General features: G+C 37.3%; 1 protein-coding gene across 6 annotated transcripts in view; it reads right to left on the bottom strand.

The window, feature by feature from the left end:
- Nr1h4 (nuclear receptor subfamily 1 group H member 4) overlaps positions 1 to 17350 on the bottom strand; it is a 69228-nt gene that overhangs the window by 32883 nt on the left and 18995 nt on the right. For 2 of the 6 annotated variants that reach the window (XM_074084208.1, XM_074084207.1), the window contains one exon: positions 5045 to 5410. In XM_074084208.1, coding sequence (XP_073940309.1) covers positions 5045 to 5410 — 366 coding nt within the window. Of the gene's footprint in view, positions 1 to 5044; positions 5411 to 11587; positions 17229 to 17350 lie in introns of those variants that run through there. The other 4 variants (XM_074084209.1, XM_074084210.1, XM_020187301.2 and 1 more) reach the window with 4 other exon arrangements.

The following is a 17350-nucleotide window of genomic DNA, read 5'->3' as shown; positions in this document are numbered from 1 at the left end:
CCAAGAGAATTGGTATGTCATCAGCCCTGAAATTTATAGGCTTAGAAGTGTGTACGTCAGAAGTTTCCTTTTGAATCAGACTTTCAGAATAAACACTTTTTGTTCTCCTCCTCTTCCCCCTCCTTCTTTCTCTCTTTCTCTTTTTGTCTCTTTCTCTCTCATAACTTAGATTAGACTTCACATCTTCCTAGCCCAGATTTCAAGTCCACAGCATTGGATCTTGGACTAGATCCAAATAGTGATCTAATAGAAAGTTATACTACCCCTGTTCTCTGTTCTCATCCTTGAGGTCTCACAGTCACAACACACAACCAAGCTTCTTGGCCATATGGGTCCCCTCAGGTGTCTTTTAGATATAATCTGTAGCAGTAGTGCTCAAACTTTAGCATGAAGAGGTTGTTATAGCACAGATTCTTGTAAATGGCTTCCCAGAAATCCTGATTTTATAGGCCTGGGGCAAGACACCAAATTACCTAGAATTTCCCTAGTGATGTCGATACTGCTGGCTCAGGGGCCAAACTGTTAGTAGCATTAGTCTACACAGGCAAGTGGAAGTGGATTTTGGTAATTTGATTCAATGTCCAATAGAGTAAGTCTTACCAAACAAATAAAATGGGTTGTGCGTCAATGCTTTCAATATAAGCAGAAAATAACCAAATTTCTACATACTTTGTGTAAATAGATTTGAAAACCATAATTATAATAAGAGGCATTTATTGAGTTTTTACTATAGGCTAATGTTTTTTCTAAGTCCTTTACACATATTTATTTTTATAATTTTTTATGAAAGTCTTTAGCTGATAGTAGTATTCTCTGGGTCATCTCTATTGCCATTGTATACTGAAATTCAAACTAATTGCCCTCATTTTTGTTTGTGACCATGACAGCACTATCAGCAAGAAATATGACTTAATTATCAGGAGCTATGAGAAAAATAGCAAAGATAAACTTGATATGCATGATGTATTCCCGGATTAGGGAAGGACAAATGGAACTTGCATGGATGAGCCAAGGTTGAGATGAACCAACTATTGGAACAGAGAAAAGCAGTGGAGAATTGAAGTCTTATATGACATGGGGTATATACATGCCAAACTCAAGAGAATCTGTGTTTTACCAGAATTTTGAGCAACCAAACCACAGAACTCAAACATCTTATTATTTTATTTGCTTTATAGTTTTATTTATATTTAACTTTGAAAACATCATTTTGTTCCTTTGGATAGAAGTCTTTCAATGAATAAAAACAGCATAAGGAATTGTATAAAAAGCAATCTGAGTAACAGAATCACCTAAGAAATAGCTTCCTTCAAGGAAACTCCATGGCTAGCTCAAGTTGAGAAACTCTAGAACAGTACTTTCTATCTCAGTGGTTCTAACTGGGGTGATTTTGCTTCCAAGGGGACAGCTACCAATGTTGGTAAACACTTAGTTGTCACAGCTTGGAGTGTGCCAAAGGCATCTGCTAAACACACCACAATAGATACAGAACACCCCTCACAGCAAAGAGTCTTCCAGCCTAGAATTTCATTAGTGCCAAGGTTTAGAAACCCTGCTCTTTCTCTTTCATCAGCTCAATGCAGTCAGAGGGGCTACTTATGAAGTTTACAAATAAGACAAGTGACATGAAAATATGAAATAATTACAAGAATGCTAAGTCCTAGGAGGTACTATAGAGTCAGAGGATTTAAAGAAGGACCTCAGCAGCTACCTAATATAATTTCTCAAAAAACGCAGAAATTTCCTGTAGAGGGACTCATGCCTCTTCATCTAACCTCTTTTCAAAGTCTTCTAATAACGAGGAGGTTGTTATCACCTGAAGCAGGAAACCAATCTCATGACTGAAATGACTCATGTTAGCATTAGAAAATTCATTCTTGTATTAAGCCCCCAAACATTTTATCCCATAAGCTTCATCTTTTTGGCCCTAACTTGGCTGTCTAGAGTAACAGCCTCCACTACCTTTTGACTAGACCTACCACAGAGATGGCTCCCCTCCCTGTCTTCCATGTCAGTAAACAGCTTCCCAAAACTTCTGTACAACTTTTATCCTTGCTTATTTTGATCCAACAATGCAGGCTTATCATTTTGAAACTATTTTATTTTCCTATCCAATAAAGAATTCTCCCCTGCTTCATTCTAACCTCTTTTCTTTCTGTCACCTAAGCAGATACCCATTTCTGTAACTCTGCCCTTTCACAAAACAAGTGTCATTAGGCATTGGGGCTGATAAGTAACACTTGCTTTTTATCATTTGGAGGTGGGAAAGAATTAAATATTGTAGAAACTTTTGAATGTACTTTTACAAAGTGGAGTTATATGTATTAGCTGACTGAGTACCATCAATAAGCATAGATTTTCCTTGCATCATTTAAAATACATTTATTCCACACATACCATGTAAGCATGGCACCGTGCTAAGTGCTTTGAACAATAATAAAGGTGGAAAAGACACAATGCATGCCTTCAAGAATGTATAAGAATATATAAACCCACCTATGTAAATTTATCTATATGAGCACTCCACAGCAATGGTAAGGACATTTTGAGGGCTATGAATGAGCTTTTTTATATTTTCTACATAGATCTTTGTTAGATGTTTTTAAATTGGTGCATAAATACTTCTTTAAAAAAATTCCGGATATTAATCTTTGTCAGATTATTGTTGACAACTATTTTCTCCCAATCTGTACGTTGTCTCTTCACTTGGCTATTTCTTTGGTTATGCAGAAGCTTTTTGGTTTGATCTAATCTCATTTGTCTGTTTTTGGAATCATATCCAAAGAATCATTGTCTACACAAATGTCTTGAAGAGCTCCCTCTATATTTTCTAGTAATAGTTTCATAGTGTCAGGTCTCCCATCAAGGTCTTTGGTCCATTTTGAGTCAATTTTTGGAGAGGGTGAAATATGGGGATGAAGTTTTAGTCTTCTGCATGTGCTATCCATTTCTCCCAGCACTGTTTATTGAAGAGGTTGTATGTTTGCAGCACCTTTGTTGAGAATCAGTTGGCTGTGTGAGTTTATTTCTGGGATCTTTATTCTGTTCCATTGCTCTCTGTGTAAATTTTTACACCAATACCACGTTGCTCTGGTTACTATGGCACATAAGTATGTCTCAAATCAGGTATTGTGACACCTCCATCTTTGTTCTTTTCATTCAAAATTTCTTTCACTATTTGGAGCCGTTTTTGTTTCCCTCTGAATCTTAAGATTTTCTCATTTAGTTCTATTAAGAACTTTTGGTGAAGATTGTGTTGAATATATAAATTGCTTTCGGCAGTATAAACATTTTATTAATTCTTCTAGTGCATGAACATAAGAGATCTTTTTGGTGGGAGAGATTGGCCTTCCTCAATTTAGTCAGTGTTTTGTAATTCTCATTTATTCCTAGATATTTTAATTTGTTGTCACTATTGTGAATGGGATTGTTTTTATGATTCCTTCCTCAGCTATCTCATTATAGGTGCATAAAAATGATACTGATTTTTGAATACTGATTTTGTGTACTGTAACATTTCTGAATTTGCTTATCAGTCTTTTGATAAAGTCTTTACCTATATTTAGGATCATATCATCTGCAAACAGGGAAAATTTTACTTTCTCTCTTCCTATTCCTATTTTTCATAGTGCTAAGTATCAAACTCATGGCCTTGAGTATGTAAGGCAAGAATTCTACCACTGAGGTATACCTCTAGATCCTTTGTATTTCTTTCTTTTGCCTAATTGCCCTAGTTGAAATTTCCAGTACTATTTTGAATAAGAAAGGTGAGAGTGAACACCTTTGTCATATTCTCAAACAGAGGGAATGCTTTCAGCTTTTCCCCCCATCTACAAAGAAGAATGAAATCATGTCATTTGCAGCAAAATGGATGGAACTAGGGGACATGAGTTAACTGTCCCCTAGCCAGACACAGAAAGACACAAGCACTGTATGTTTTCCCTCATAGAAGTTGACTTGAATGTATAATAGTGATTACCAAAGTTTGGGATAGTAGGAGATGGTGGTAAAAGGAGGCAGAATTTGAGTATACACTATATGCAAGTGTTAAAATATTCCACTGAACCCCATTAACACATGCAATTAATAATGTTAACCAAATATTTAAAAAATTTTAAACTCTAACAAAATCACACCCAGTTTTAAGAGGTGACTAATACAGTTTAACATAACCTGAAAATTTTAAATTTCAAAGGCTTGAAATGTCCTTGATCCATTTTTTTGTGTGTGACTGGATACTCTGCTTATTTTCAAGACAATCATTGGCCTCTGGTAACCCCAATTTGGTCCACAGTCCCATAGGTTCTGCTCAAGGGACAGTGCTCATTCAGCTTTCAATATCCTAGAAGCTAGCAGACTGTCTAACACAAGGAAGGCATTATGAAAATATTTGTTGAATGAATAAATACAAAAATAAATATATACATCTGTTAGTCCTCTCTACCCTTTCCTATGAAATTTTATAAACACATTATCTGCACCCTCACTGGAAGAGTAATCACGGGAACTTTGGGTCATTTCCCTGTTTCACATGTTAAATTTCATCCATCTAAATAGACTGCAGTCCCATTATGATTCTGCAATAGTCTCTTTCAGAGATCCATGTTTTTCATAGACTATTTGTGGAATATGAGCTATTAATACTTTCTTCTTTTCCTCTGTTTTCTTCTCTCAACTAAAGTACATAAAGTGTACACTAAGATATTTATTGAATTAAATCTCATTATCTTCAATGTTAATTTTAAAAGAGATGAATTCAACAGTTTTTCTTTCCTTCTTAAAAAAAAACAAGAACAAACAAACCCCACAACAGATCAAATTAAATCATAACTTCCATTTAATTGTGTGAAGGTTTGAACATGGAAAAGTCTACGTAAACACTCTTACAGGCTTTTCACAGAGATCCATGGCAATCTAAAAAAAGCAAGAGGGTAGAAGGAGGTGGAAGCATAAAAGCAGAAAATAAGAAGTTATCTGGGAAAAGGGAAGAATTGTTCAAGGGATTTTAACAACCAGTAGAAGACGCCAATCTAAAGATGCTTACCTTTGCACCCCTCACAGGTCAGGGCATTGTAATGGTATCCAGACGCTCTGTCTCCACAAACGACACACAGCTCATCCCCTTTTATCCTCCCTGCTGTTGGGCCCACTCGGGGCTTCTTCGTTACAGGCATCTCTGCTACCTCAGTCTCTCCCTGGTAGAGAGTTTCAGCGGGCATTCGCCTGAGTTCGTATATTCCAGGAGAGTACCACTCTTCAGGCTGCTGGGGGTAGAACCCCATGTTAGGATAATAGGACGATGAGGAGACCTGGGGTTGAACTTGGGGAAACTGAGCACTGCTGTACTGGGAGTAGGGTTCCACATCTAGAGTCTGTCCTAGAGGGCATGCCGCTTGTTCTGGTAGCACACCTGAACAGAAGTGACAACGAAATTAAAATTAATGTCATCATTGAAGAAATTAAGAGGAAGCTTAGCACAATGACTAGGAGTATGGGCTCTCAGACTGAAATATAAATTTAACTATGTAAACTATAAAATATACATATAAACTATAATATGTGTTTATCTATATAAAATTAACTTTTAAAATATGTGTGTATATATGTATATATTTAAATGACAAATTAAAAGCTCAGATAAATAAATATGGAGGATAAACCAAGGACATAGCGTTAGTATATAATGAGCCCTTGCAAACCAATAAGAAAACATTCAGCAATGTATGAAAAAGAATAAAGGACATAAACACTTTCTAGAAATATAAATACATGTGTTTTATAAACACACAAAAATGTGTTTGGCTTTGTCAATAATTAAATTCAAATTAATGCTACAATATAACCATTTTCATCCTTAAATTTGTAAAGATTGTTATGAGTGACTTTTTTTTTGGCACTTTTGTTGAACTCAGGGCTTCGAGCTTGTGAAGAGGCCCTCTACCACTTGAATCATGCCAGGTGGTGACCATGGAAGGTGATATTATTGCATTATTTTCTGAAGCAGGAGATTGAACAATCTCTTTACTGTTTGTGATTTTTGCCATGTGTATAAGTTACTTTAGTAATTTCAAAACAAAGGAAGAGGTTAAAAAAAAAAAAAGAATGCAGTACATGGATGCTGTGTGCTTGGATTCAGATACCTGCTCTGGTACTTACTGTGTACAGCTGACAACTTCCTCAATATCTTTAAGTCAAACATTTCTCTTCATAAAACAGGGAGTAATAGTAAGTACCTATAATAATTGGGCTGATGTAGGGTTAAATGGGATAATATATGCCAAACACTTTGTTAAATTTGGCATATAACAAGAGCTCAATGAATAATAGCTGACATTAAAACAAGATAATAACTATCATTCCTATTACCATTATTATTAAATAAGCTGCTTATATATAAAACCTCCCTGTAATAAAGACTACCAGGTTATGAAAATGCTTCTGTTTCCTGGATACAAAAGCTGTGGCTCTTTAGGAAACAGGTGTCTTTAGATTATGCACACTACTAACCGTAACAGACGTAAATAAGAGGGAGAAGCATTGTCAGAGAGAACGCTAGAGCAAAATTCCAGGTCTTATGAGCATGGGACTTTGAACAGGTTACATCAAGTATGGATGAAGCTCAGTTTTCACAGCAGCAAGCTTGGATGAGAGTATCTAAAGGAAGGGTTTTGCTGATGAGCTGAGATAATACAGAATCAGATGTGGATTTTGTTTGCTTGTTTGTTGGGTTTTTGTGTGTGTGTGTATGATACTGGGATTTTGAACTCAGGCACTCTCCCACTTGACTCACCCCTTTTTTGCTTTTTATTTTTTATTTTTTGGATAGGGTCTCACACATTTTTCCTGGGGCTGGCCTTGGACTAGGATCCTCCTACCTACTCCTCCTGCATAGCTGGGGTTACAGATGTACACCACCATACCCAGCCTTCAAACATGTTTTAGAATTTAAGATTTTCTGAATTTTAGAACACAATGCCATTGTATTTAGATAACACAGCACCATCTGAGACAGTACCCAGAATCAAACACAGCAGCATCTTCCACAGTGAAATGTTACAAATACACACGATGTAGAATAAATAAATAATGACTACAAATAGCTTCACATCCACCCAAGTCAAGTTTCACCACCAAACAACACTGTACCAAACTTTAAAAAAAATGGTTCTCACTGCATTTGGAAATTGTAATTGGCAATTAGGAATTGTGGATCAATGCACGTAGATAGATAGATGATAGATAGATAGATAGATGATATAGATATAGATATAGAATGCTATTACTATTATTGACAGAAACATCTATATATTCCTTCTAAATGCCAGGCATTTGTATATTCTCATACAGTTCTCACAAAAATTTCATGAGCTGGGGAAGACTATTATTTTCCACTTACAAATAAGTACCCTGTGGCACTCATTTGTAAAAGCTACTCCACTTTTTACTCTCACCTACCAAAGTAGGTAAGACTTCAACTTCAGGAGTCTGACCTCAAAGCCCATGTTCTGAAATCACTACTGTCTGATAACTTCAGAAGTGGGATGCTTCCAAAGCATGATAGTGAAAGCCTTTCTCTGCTCCCTGTATTTGAGCTTATTACTCCCTTGAATGCTAACACTGCACATAACCTACAGCTAAGCCCCAAGGCTCAGCATGTCTGACCCCTTTTTCTCCAGGCATTTTCTGTTCCAACTTTTCTGTTCTCTGAATGTGTCTTGCTAACTCTTGACTTTTCCTACTTGCTGCTCCCTGAGCCTGGAAACTTCCAGATCTTCATCTTACTAACCTCCACTTGTCTACAAATTTCCATGTTAAGTATTGCTTTTCCTAGGAAGTCTTCTCTGGCTCTAGGTCCTGAGAAGTCATGGTTATAACTAGTTCTATGGTGTTTAAAAACCATTACTTACCCACCCTGCCTGGGCCTCCCTTTGCTCATTAAAGAGAAGATTATGCCAGACCATCTTCCAGTTCTTCATATCTAAAATCTCCATAAGCATATGACTAATAGTTTATAGGCATCAGAATTCAAAACTTTTCTACAAAGTGGAAGCCTGCACATATTAAATGTTGGAGATGATGCCTCTGCACTCACCCAGGAAATGACTAACAAAGCACACAATATACAGAGTCTGGGCAAAAATCAATTTCCTTCCCTTCATGCCCAACTTATCCACATAAACCAGGAGAAAAAAATCAGTATATCTGACAGACAAAACTTTTAATGCTTTGTCTTATGACCAAAAAAATAGAAGAATAAAAATACAAATTATTACACAACGAAAGAAAAAATCAAAGCAAAATCCTGAACCGTTTCATAACCAAATATGACTAAAATTTCTGGAGTGAATAAGAATGAAAAGAACTAAAAAATAATAAAAGGATTCGTTTCACTCATTCCTAGATTTTTATCCTTTGAACTGTCCTCTCATCCCTTCTTCTCCACCACAGCCCAGTTTCTCTCCACTACAGGTTTACTAAGGTGAAGCGATTTGCCCAAGGTCAAACAACCAATTAATGACAGAATCTAGATTCTGTAGAATCAGGGAAACTGTGAAACATTTTCTCCTCACATTAACAATTCAAGATCTCTGAGCATTATTTCAACAAGACAAATATTCCCATAATCAAGAAATAATAGATTCCCAACTCAGGTCAGATAATGGGATCAATGTCATATTAATCTGTAGAATCATCTAGATTAAAGTAGAAATCTTCGACATAGATAATATAAAGCTTAAAACAATAAGACATGGTAAAAATATGAGAACAATACACAATAATATTAAATAATGCCTTTATTCTCAAAACACGTCTACTTCTATTTCACAGTGTGCTCACCAAATCTCCACATATTAGAGAGGTAAAAATACAGGCACCTGCAACTAAAGAACCAGCATGGCTATAACATATTCCAAAATGGTTGGACCAGAACAATCTTAAATAACTGCCTGCCCTTTTCTGTTCTCATCTCTTCTATAAAATGGAGCCCCACCCTTAATATCTCATAATTCTGAGTATAAAATATAGTTATGAAAAAGTTTTGATCCTAACAAACCTAGCAAAACCTTGATCTTAATGATAGATAATTAGTCATTATTAATATATAGCTCATTCTGATGACATAGGTATTAGCACAGTTCTTTCTTCGTAAATATATATTGAACACTTGCTATTTGGCACAAATTGTGTTAAGCTGAAAGGATACAACCATGAACAAGACAGATAGAAAAACCCCAACCTTTCTTTTGTTTGTGTGTTAAGTGGTGGGGGGGGTCGCTAGGAATGCCAAGGGTTGGGACAAAAACAAGAAAATAAGCATGTGGTAGAGAAAATGTGGAAGGGATGAAGTAGTTCAATTTTAGAGTATGTGAGTTTGAATTCTTTTATAACAGAAAATTCTCCTTGACAGTTTAGGGAAGATGGACTGAAGGCATGGCTCAAGTGGCACTTGCCTAGCATGCTGAAGGCCCTGGGTTCAATCTCCAGTACCTCAAATAAATAAGACAGACAGTTTATGGATGAGTTCTTGTATGGAGGAACATGGAAGTTTGACAATCCCTGGAAAGGAGAGAGATAGGAGAGGCCCCTGGAAAGGAAACACCCTGGATAGAGGGTCTCTAGCTTTCACTAGATTCTCTAAAGGAATTCTAAAGGATAGATTCACTACCCTCCAGAGGAACTGTCTAAGGTGATAAAAGGGTTCTGTAGCTACCAATGTGGTAACCAATAACCAACATTCAACACTTAAGATGTGGCTAGTAATACTAAGGAATAAAATTTTAAATGTCATTGAATCCTAAGTAATTCAAATTTAAAATTAAATAGCCACACATGGCTAGTGACTGTCCTCTTAGAAGATGCAGCTCTAAGGAGTTGTGACCAGAACCACTGTGGACTGGACAATCAAGTTCACACACTCATGCTGGCGGTCTCCCATGATCTTCTGGTTAGTTTCTGATGGCTCCTGAGAAAGTGTCGAAGTTCTTCTGAGTTTTTTTTAGCCCTAGTACAATGCTGAGCACAGCAAATGTTTAATAAGTGTTTGCTGAAGTGGATGACAACCTAGCCTTTCTACCTTCGTTTCCTAATCTGTGATTTCTCGGACAGATGACACTGCTTCATTTGTAAACTGTTTGAAGACTGTGTAAAGACTGTTCCTGGCACCAGGTCTTTGTGATGTTGGTGCCTCTCCCTGCCTTTGTCAGCTGATGACCTCCTCTGTGAGGCTTGCTCCAGTTTCCCCTGGGGGGAATTCATCTCTCCTACCCTCATTGCACACCTCTGCTACCACGCTGATTAAAAGAACATACAATCATTCTTACTTGCTCACGGGCTTATCTTCCATGCTAAACTTGAAGGGGCATGAGAAGCCAGTGAAGAGTGTACTACTGAGTGGATGGACATGGACTCAATTCACCTGCAACTTGCTACATGTGTGAACTTGGGAATGACACTAAACTTAGTATGAACTCAGACAAAGAATGTAAACTGAATGCTGCCTGACAGTACAAACATTCGGTGCATTTTTGTTATTATTGTGGTTAGCCTGTGAACTCTTTGTGGAAAAATATTAGCTCATATTCCCTTTTTATAATTTCTGCCATCTGATATAATGACTGACACATAGCAAATATTTAATACATGTGTGTGAAATTGAAAGGAATGGGAAACTTGCTTCCCCAGCCTTCCAATTAATTTCCATTTCTAAGTACAGTGTGTCATTAAGAACATCACACTTGAGCAAAATGGTCTACTGCCAAGTCTATGATCAAAAATATGCTCATAACTCTAACTATTGTTAAAATGATCCGAACTCATTCTGTTGGAAATTTTAAAAGATGAATTTCTGTTTTCAGAAAAATGTTAAAATAATATTTATATACTTTTATTTATACTGTCTTTTAATTATAACCTATATTTTAATTCAGAGAAAACAAATAGCCTATATCTACAGCTTCACTTTTCCAATTGGCCATAGACTGTTAGGAAAAATCTTGCTATGAATCTAGTTCATCAAATCCATGTTTCTAATTTTATATTTATTATTTTTACCACTTCCCATAGTTTTAAATACATTTTATATACATGACTTTTGTACCAACTTATACATATGTAACTGAAACAAAATTTCTATGAAATAACACTTATCTTTACTTCTTGAGGGGCACAATGATATTTCTATTCTTTCAGTCTGTTCTATTCCAGCTTTTAATACTGGTCCCAAGCCGCTAAGCAGATTTCGTTATCCACATGAGATCTGAGGCTCACCATTTTTAAAACATAGCATTAAAGAAAGTAATTTTTTTAAGTATCTACTGACATTAAGGTTAACAGTTGACTTAACTTGAAAGGATGGTGCTAATTTGATCTAATATCCCATGACAAATTTTAGAGAAAACACACCTAGATTTAATCTTGATTACTCACCTACTTAAAATCCTATAAAAAAAATCACCCCATCCCAACTTCTTGCCCCAATCTTCTGGGTCTGACTGAGCCATCTCTGACAGAGATCTGTTGTTATAATCTCAAACAAAAGACCCAGGTTTCCTCAGTCCAGCTGAAGCACCTATAAACAGTGTCTTACCTTTAGCAGGCTTCATACTCATCATTTCTGTGACAAATTCTGATGGCGTGTGGCTGTGGTGAGGACTAAATTGAACTGGATTGTCTAATCCCTGAAACTGCATTACCATTCTTAGCTTATTCACAGCAACTGAAAATGAGACTAGGTAAGAAGTGAGAGGGGCCAGAGGTTGTGTGGTTTACTGATTAACTTCATTACAGAGCAGAATATTTGTAAATGTTTATGGGAAAAGTCCTCAATGCCAAATTGCCCAGTAAGCTGGAAACCAGTGTCTTAGATAAACATTTTTGGGGCGCACTCTTCCAGCTTAAGAATTTTAGGGGGTAACTTTCTGTCCAGTGGCCCTACAATTAGACTTCAAGGACAAATGCCACGATCTAGGTCTTGATATCTGTTCCTATCAGAAGGCAAGAGAAATGATTTGATTCTGGAAAGTCAGGAAGCATGAGAGAATCATGCTTAACAGCGTGTGCAGTCTGGAAGCTTACTGCCCTGGCCAACTGGGTTTGTACTCCGTGTTGGGCACCGAGCTGTGTCCCATCTACCCTCAAATTCGTTTGTTGGAGTCCTAACCTCCAGTACCTCAGAATGTAACTTTATTTGGAAACAAGGTCCACATAGATTACCTTTATATGTAGAGGTAATCAAATTAAAGTGGTCACTATTCAAATATGACTCAAGTCCTTATAAAAATGGGAATAAAGGGAAGGAGAGGTGAAGAGACAGAGAGAAGACAGCCATTGATAAGCTGAGAGAGGCCTGCAACAGATTCTTCCCTTCCAGGTCTTAGAAGAAATAACCTGCCCATACCTTGATTTTAGACTTCTTGCTCTAGAACTGTGCTATAACACATTTTTGTTGTCTGAATCACCCAGTCCATCGCACTTTGTTACAGCAGCCCTAATAAACTAATAAATCCAATCTTTCTTGGCATTTACTAGCTCTGTGGACCATGAACAAACTTCAGAACCATTTTCTGTCTTGATTTCCTCATTCATAAAAATGGGGCTGATAATTACACAAACTCATAGATTTATATGTAGATTAGACAAAATAATAATAATAAAATTCTCACTACAATGGGTTACAATCTGTTACCATTACTGACGTTATAAATGTTCAGTTTTGGACTCATGTTGAGCTTGTTTTGCTTATTGAAGAGAAGTAATTCCATTTTTTATCCTGAAGCATAATTTCTGGATATCAAGCTTAAGTCTGTTGGCTTTGGCAGGGACTCAATAGATTCAGGGTTTAGCCAGGCATGGTACAGCCAGACGCACTGTGTAACCTTAGGTGAGTCTCTTAGCTCTTATGGGCCCCATTTGTCTACATTAACAGATGGTAAAACACAGATAATAATTCTTGTTCTACTTCCCTCGTTGGCCTGTGGTGAAGATAAGATAATAAACATGAAAGCAGTTTTGAGAGGCAAAGGCAATACATAAACATAAGAGTTGCTAAGACATTTGTAAAAGCCTTCACAAGTGTAAAAGTAGATCCTTGGCATTATCTCATTGGATTCCCACTTCTACCCTTTATAGAAGATATAATTTACGAAGCTCATTATCTTTAACCCAGTTTTGCAGAGGAGAAAAGCAACTAGGTGAGGTTAAGTGACTTGTGTATAGTCACCCAGTGCTGGAGATGAATCTGGGACTTTAACATACAACTTCTCACTCAGAATTCCATGGTTGAAAAATTAAGGCATACTTGCCCTAGTTTCCAAGAAAGAGGAAAAGAGTAGTGGTCTATGGGGTGTATTTTGGCCTGGATTGCTCAATCAACGGTCACCATTTGCAAAGCTTGCATTCTCTTGCCTTAGAACCCCAGAGGTATCCTAAGAGGATCTTAAGCAGAAGAGCTACCTAAAAGATGGAAACCAAGAAAAACTATCTCCATATTTTCTATTTCAAGAATTCTCCACAGAATTTTTTACCAGTCAACTTAAATGGACCTATCTGCTGCCCTCAGAAACATCTATACTAGAGAAGAAATGAGCAGGACAATTTAATGGATCCTGGAAACCCTCATTAGGGAGTAAATCTCACACAGAATGTTCTCAGCAGAAGATGGATTGGATTCCTTTGTTTCTCCCTGAGATAACCAACTGCCTCCTATTATTTTTTTCTCCTATTTTTTCCCTGCAAACCTGTGCTGTCTGAATCAGTAACTACTAGCTGTATATGACTATTTAAACTTAAATGAGAACCAGCTCCTCAGTTACACCACTCACATTTTAAGTGTTCAATAATCACCTGTAGACAGTGGCTACTGTAGTGGACAAAGTACACATAGAACATCTCCACCATCACATTTAACAACCATTTTCTCGCCCTAATGAGGGAATGGTAATGGCATGTATCACTTTAGGAATATTGGGAAAATTGATCTTAATGTCAAGGAGAGTACAGGCACAATGTGCATGGCATTCTGAGTGCTTTATGCATTTCTAGGAATTGAACCCAGAACACTGTGCATGCTAGGCAATGGACAGTTTATGAAATGAGACAAGCAACTTGCACAATGTTAATGAATTTGCCTATGACCACAGCTAGTAGATGACAGAGATGGGACTGAACCAGGAAGTCTGCTAAAATACCTTATATCATACTTTGTATGATGCCTGACACATGGAAAATACTGAAAAAATAATTATCATCTCAATTCTTCTGACTACTGTAAATTTATAAATTTGAAATCTGCATTTATAGTCAATCTTTCTCTGCTTGGTGCCTCAGAAGCTTTCTTAGCCTGCTTGCAAGGTTTGATAGCTAAGCTTGATGATTCAGTGGAATCACCCACTAGCCGACCAACTTGCTAGCCTTCATCAAACTATGCATGCCATAGCTAAAAAAAGCAATGATCTAATTTGTAATAAGGAAGCACTCATTTGGTATGTTTTTCCTTCTCTTACGTCTTTACTAACAAAAGACCAGATGTGAGATTCCTTAAGAGAGCAAAAACCAAAGCCACAATGAATTAACAAAAATTTTAGAGAATCCTTAGCACTGTTGATAAGAAACAGTAGTGATAAGAGATTTGAAATTATGCTAAAACAAAGCTCCATTTTGTCTGGGTCAATGGTAGATTCCCATCTTCTGGAAACTTTCAGCTTTAATTCACCCAATAGGTCTGAACTACATTCACTTGAACTGAAGTCAATGAGATGGAAAAATACTTGAAATCAAATGTCAGAAATACTCTGCAAAACTTCATCTCAAGACTTTTAATTGTATTTCAAAACATCTGGATGATTCCATAACATCTGGAAGAGTCTTTCAATTTAAGCATGCAATTAGGCAAGAACCCAATTCTAAAGTGAGTGTCTTCTTGAGCTGGCAGAGTGACTCAATTGATAGAGCACATGCCTAGCAAACATGAGGTCCTGAGTTCAGACCCCATTACCAACAAAAAAAAAAAAAAGAAAGAAAGAAAGCTGTGAATAAAGTGAGTGCCTTCTAATAAAAATGAAGCATATTCAGAGAAAATGGGCACAAGCAGTTAAGTGACATAGAAAGCAAGAAGAATTAGTCAAAGGAAATGGAATATAAGTGAATACAAAATGGAATATAAGAGAATTCGGTTTATGGGATTTACCTCCTGCCACTCAGATTGAGATTTTGGAAAAACTATTAAATCTCCAATAATAAAAATAACAGTGATTCACACCCACAATTCCAACACTCAGGAGGCTGAGGCATGAGAATCATGCATTTGAAGCCAACCTGGACTACATAGTGAGACCCTGTCTCAAAAAACACCAAAACATCTATATGGATATATCCATATGATGTGAATTTCAAAGCTATTGTTAGCAATGGTATAATGCCAAGATGAGAGAGGGCATGTGTTCCCTTCCTGAAGTCTCCCAGAAATTTATTTACATATTGTTAATTCTTGTTGGCTCCTTGAAACTTCTTTTCCCTTGGCAATGCAAAGATAAATAGTACTTCCTTTTTTTTAAATGAGTGGAGTAGTGTGTATCATTTCAGCAATTTAAAATGCAGTAAGTGCCTTTCAAACTCTAGATTAATCATAACATTTTAGAATGCCTTCCGGTTTACAGAGCACTTTCTCAACAGCCCAGTCTTTCAAGAAGCTGTGAAGTGTCAACACCTTGATTTTACAGAGGAAAAAACTGAAGTTCACAGAGTGTCAGTTGCCTCTGCAACTTCATTTCTTTCGGTTTCATTTCTTTTTTTTCCACTCATATTTGGTTAACTTTCCCCAACATCATGGAGCTAAGTGAGTTAAGATACTCTGCTCTGGGAACATGGGCAAGAGAGCCAAAGACTGCACTTGTTATTGCTTATTCTGTCCTATTCTTAGAATGCTTTGCCTATTTCCTTGGTCTTTACAGTTCTGAGATTTTTCTTTTGGTTTTCAAACCACAATTCGCTAAAAGGAAATACAGATTTTGACTGATGTACCACCTTGTCCCTACTCACTATGTCAAGTTGTAGGAAGCCATAAACTTTGACAGTATTGCTTTTTATTACATAAAACCTGCTTTCATTCATCAAAGATACCTTTTTTAAGACACTAAATTAATCTTTGACCAAGTTTCCTGGCTTGTAGGCTCTCCCAAAGGGAAGGGGACCTATGTCTGTGAGGTCACCTTGTCCTTCCATCCCTAATCCTCTGTGTGGATTTAAGTTACCAAAGGGCTAGATTTCTACCTAATTTTGCCAGAACAGCAGAATTAATTAAAAATAGATCAAGGAGGTGATTCCTTCCTCCACTATGTCTCCATTTGGTCCAAGCTTTTCCTGGTAATGATGTAAAAAACCCTTTGGCCCACCTCTGCCTTGAGCTATAGCTGCCACAGCTCGTCCTATGTAGGCTTACATTTCCCTTAAGGCTAACAGCCTGTCATTTCAAGGGCTTGCACTATACCTTTTTCTTACTGCCCAAAACTTCTTCAGGGAAGACTTTGGCTTGAGCACAAGGACAGTACAGAAGGGCAGGGCAGTCCATGTCCCAGGGGACAGCCAAAGGGAGACAAAGACCAGTTATTAAACACCCCAGAACCTACTACTCTCAAAAGCATCAAGCTCACCTGGCTCATAGGAGTGATCTGTTTAACTCATCTCACACTGGTTTTCCCCTCCTTCCTTCCCTGTCTGATCAGCCCACTCCCTCCCATCTGTTCCCCATCACCTCTCACCTAAACTACCTGCATACAGTCCTTCCTTCAAGCTCTTTGGAGCAGACATTTATAAGGGTATAGATACTTCTCCTTCCTCTTAAACAAAACCTTTGGAGAGTGAAAGGTCTATGACCATCTCCAGAAAAAGGTGAAAGTTCTCATTGAAAAGGTCACACCCATTAAGGTATCCGTGAGCACACATTATTTATTTTCAATACAGGTCACCTTCCCAAAGTCTGAAAGCTGGGATTGAATTATGACCTTTATAATAACTTGCAGTGAGGAGGATCATGCCCTGGGCCACTTTAAAAGGACTTGTCAATCCATGTACCAAGTGAAGACCACTGAGTCACTACCACCTAATATGGACAAGTATAGCATTTTGTGGACTCAAGTGCTAAAGAAAGATGGGTTCCTACAATTCCCAGACCAATAATCTTATTTTACCTGCAGAACTTGATGAGTTGTTCAAGGCTGCACAGCTGGTTAGTGGAAAAGCTGGGTCCATAGAATTCCCACTGCCCTAAATCAAAAGAGGAAGACAAGCCCCTTCCAAGTCCATCTCAGACTAAAGTCCCTTAACTTGCTTGTCCCTCTTTCTGGAATTCTTGCCT

Source organism: Castor canadensis, chromosome 8, assembly GCF_047511655.1.
Source record: "Castor canadensis chromosome 8, mCasCan1.hap1v2, whole genome shotgun sequence".
Taxonomy (NCBI): domain Eukaryota; kingdom Metazoa; phylum Chordata; class Mammalia; order Rodentia; family Castoridae; genus Castor; species Castor canadensis.
Note: the sequence above shows the minus strand (reverse complement) of the source record. Positions and strands in the feature narration are given on the sequence as shown.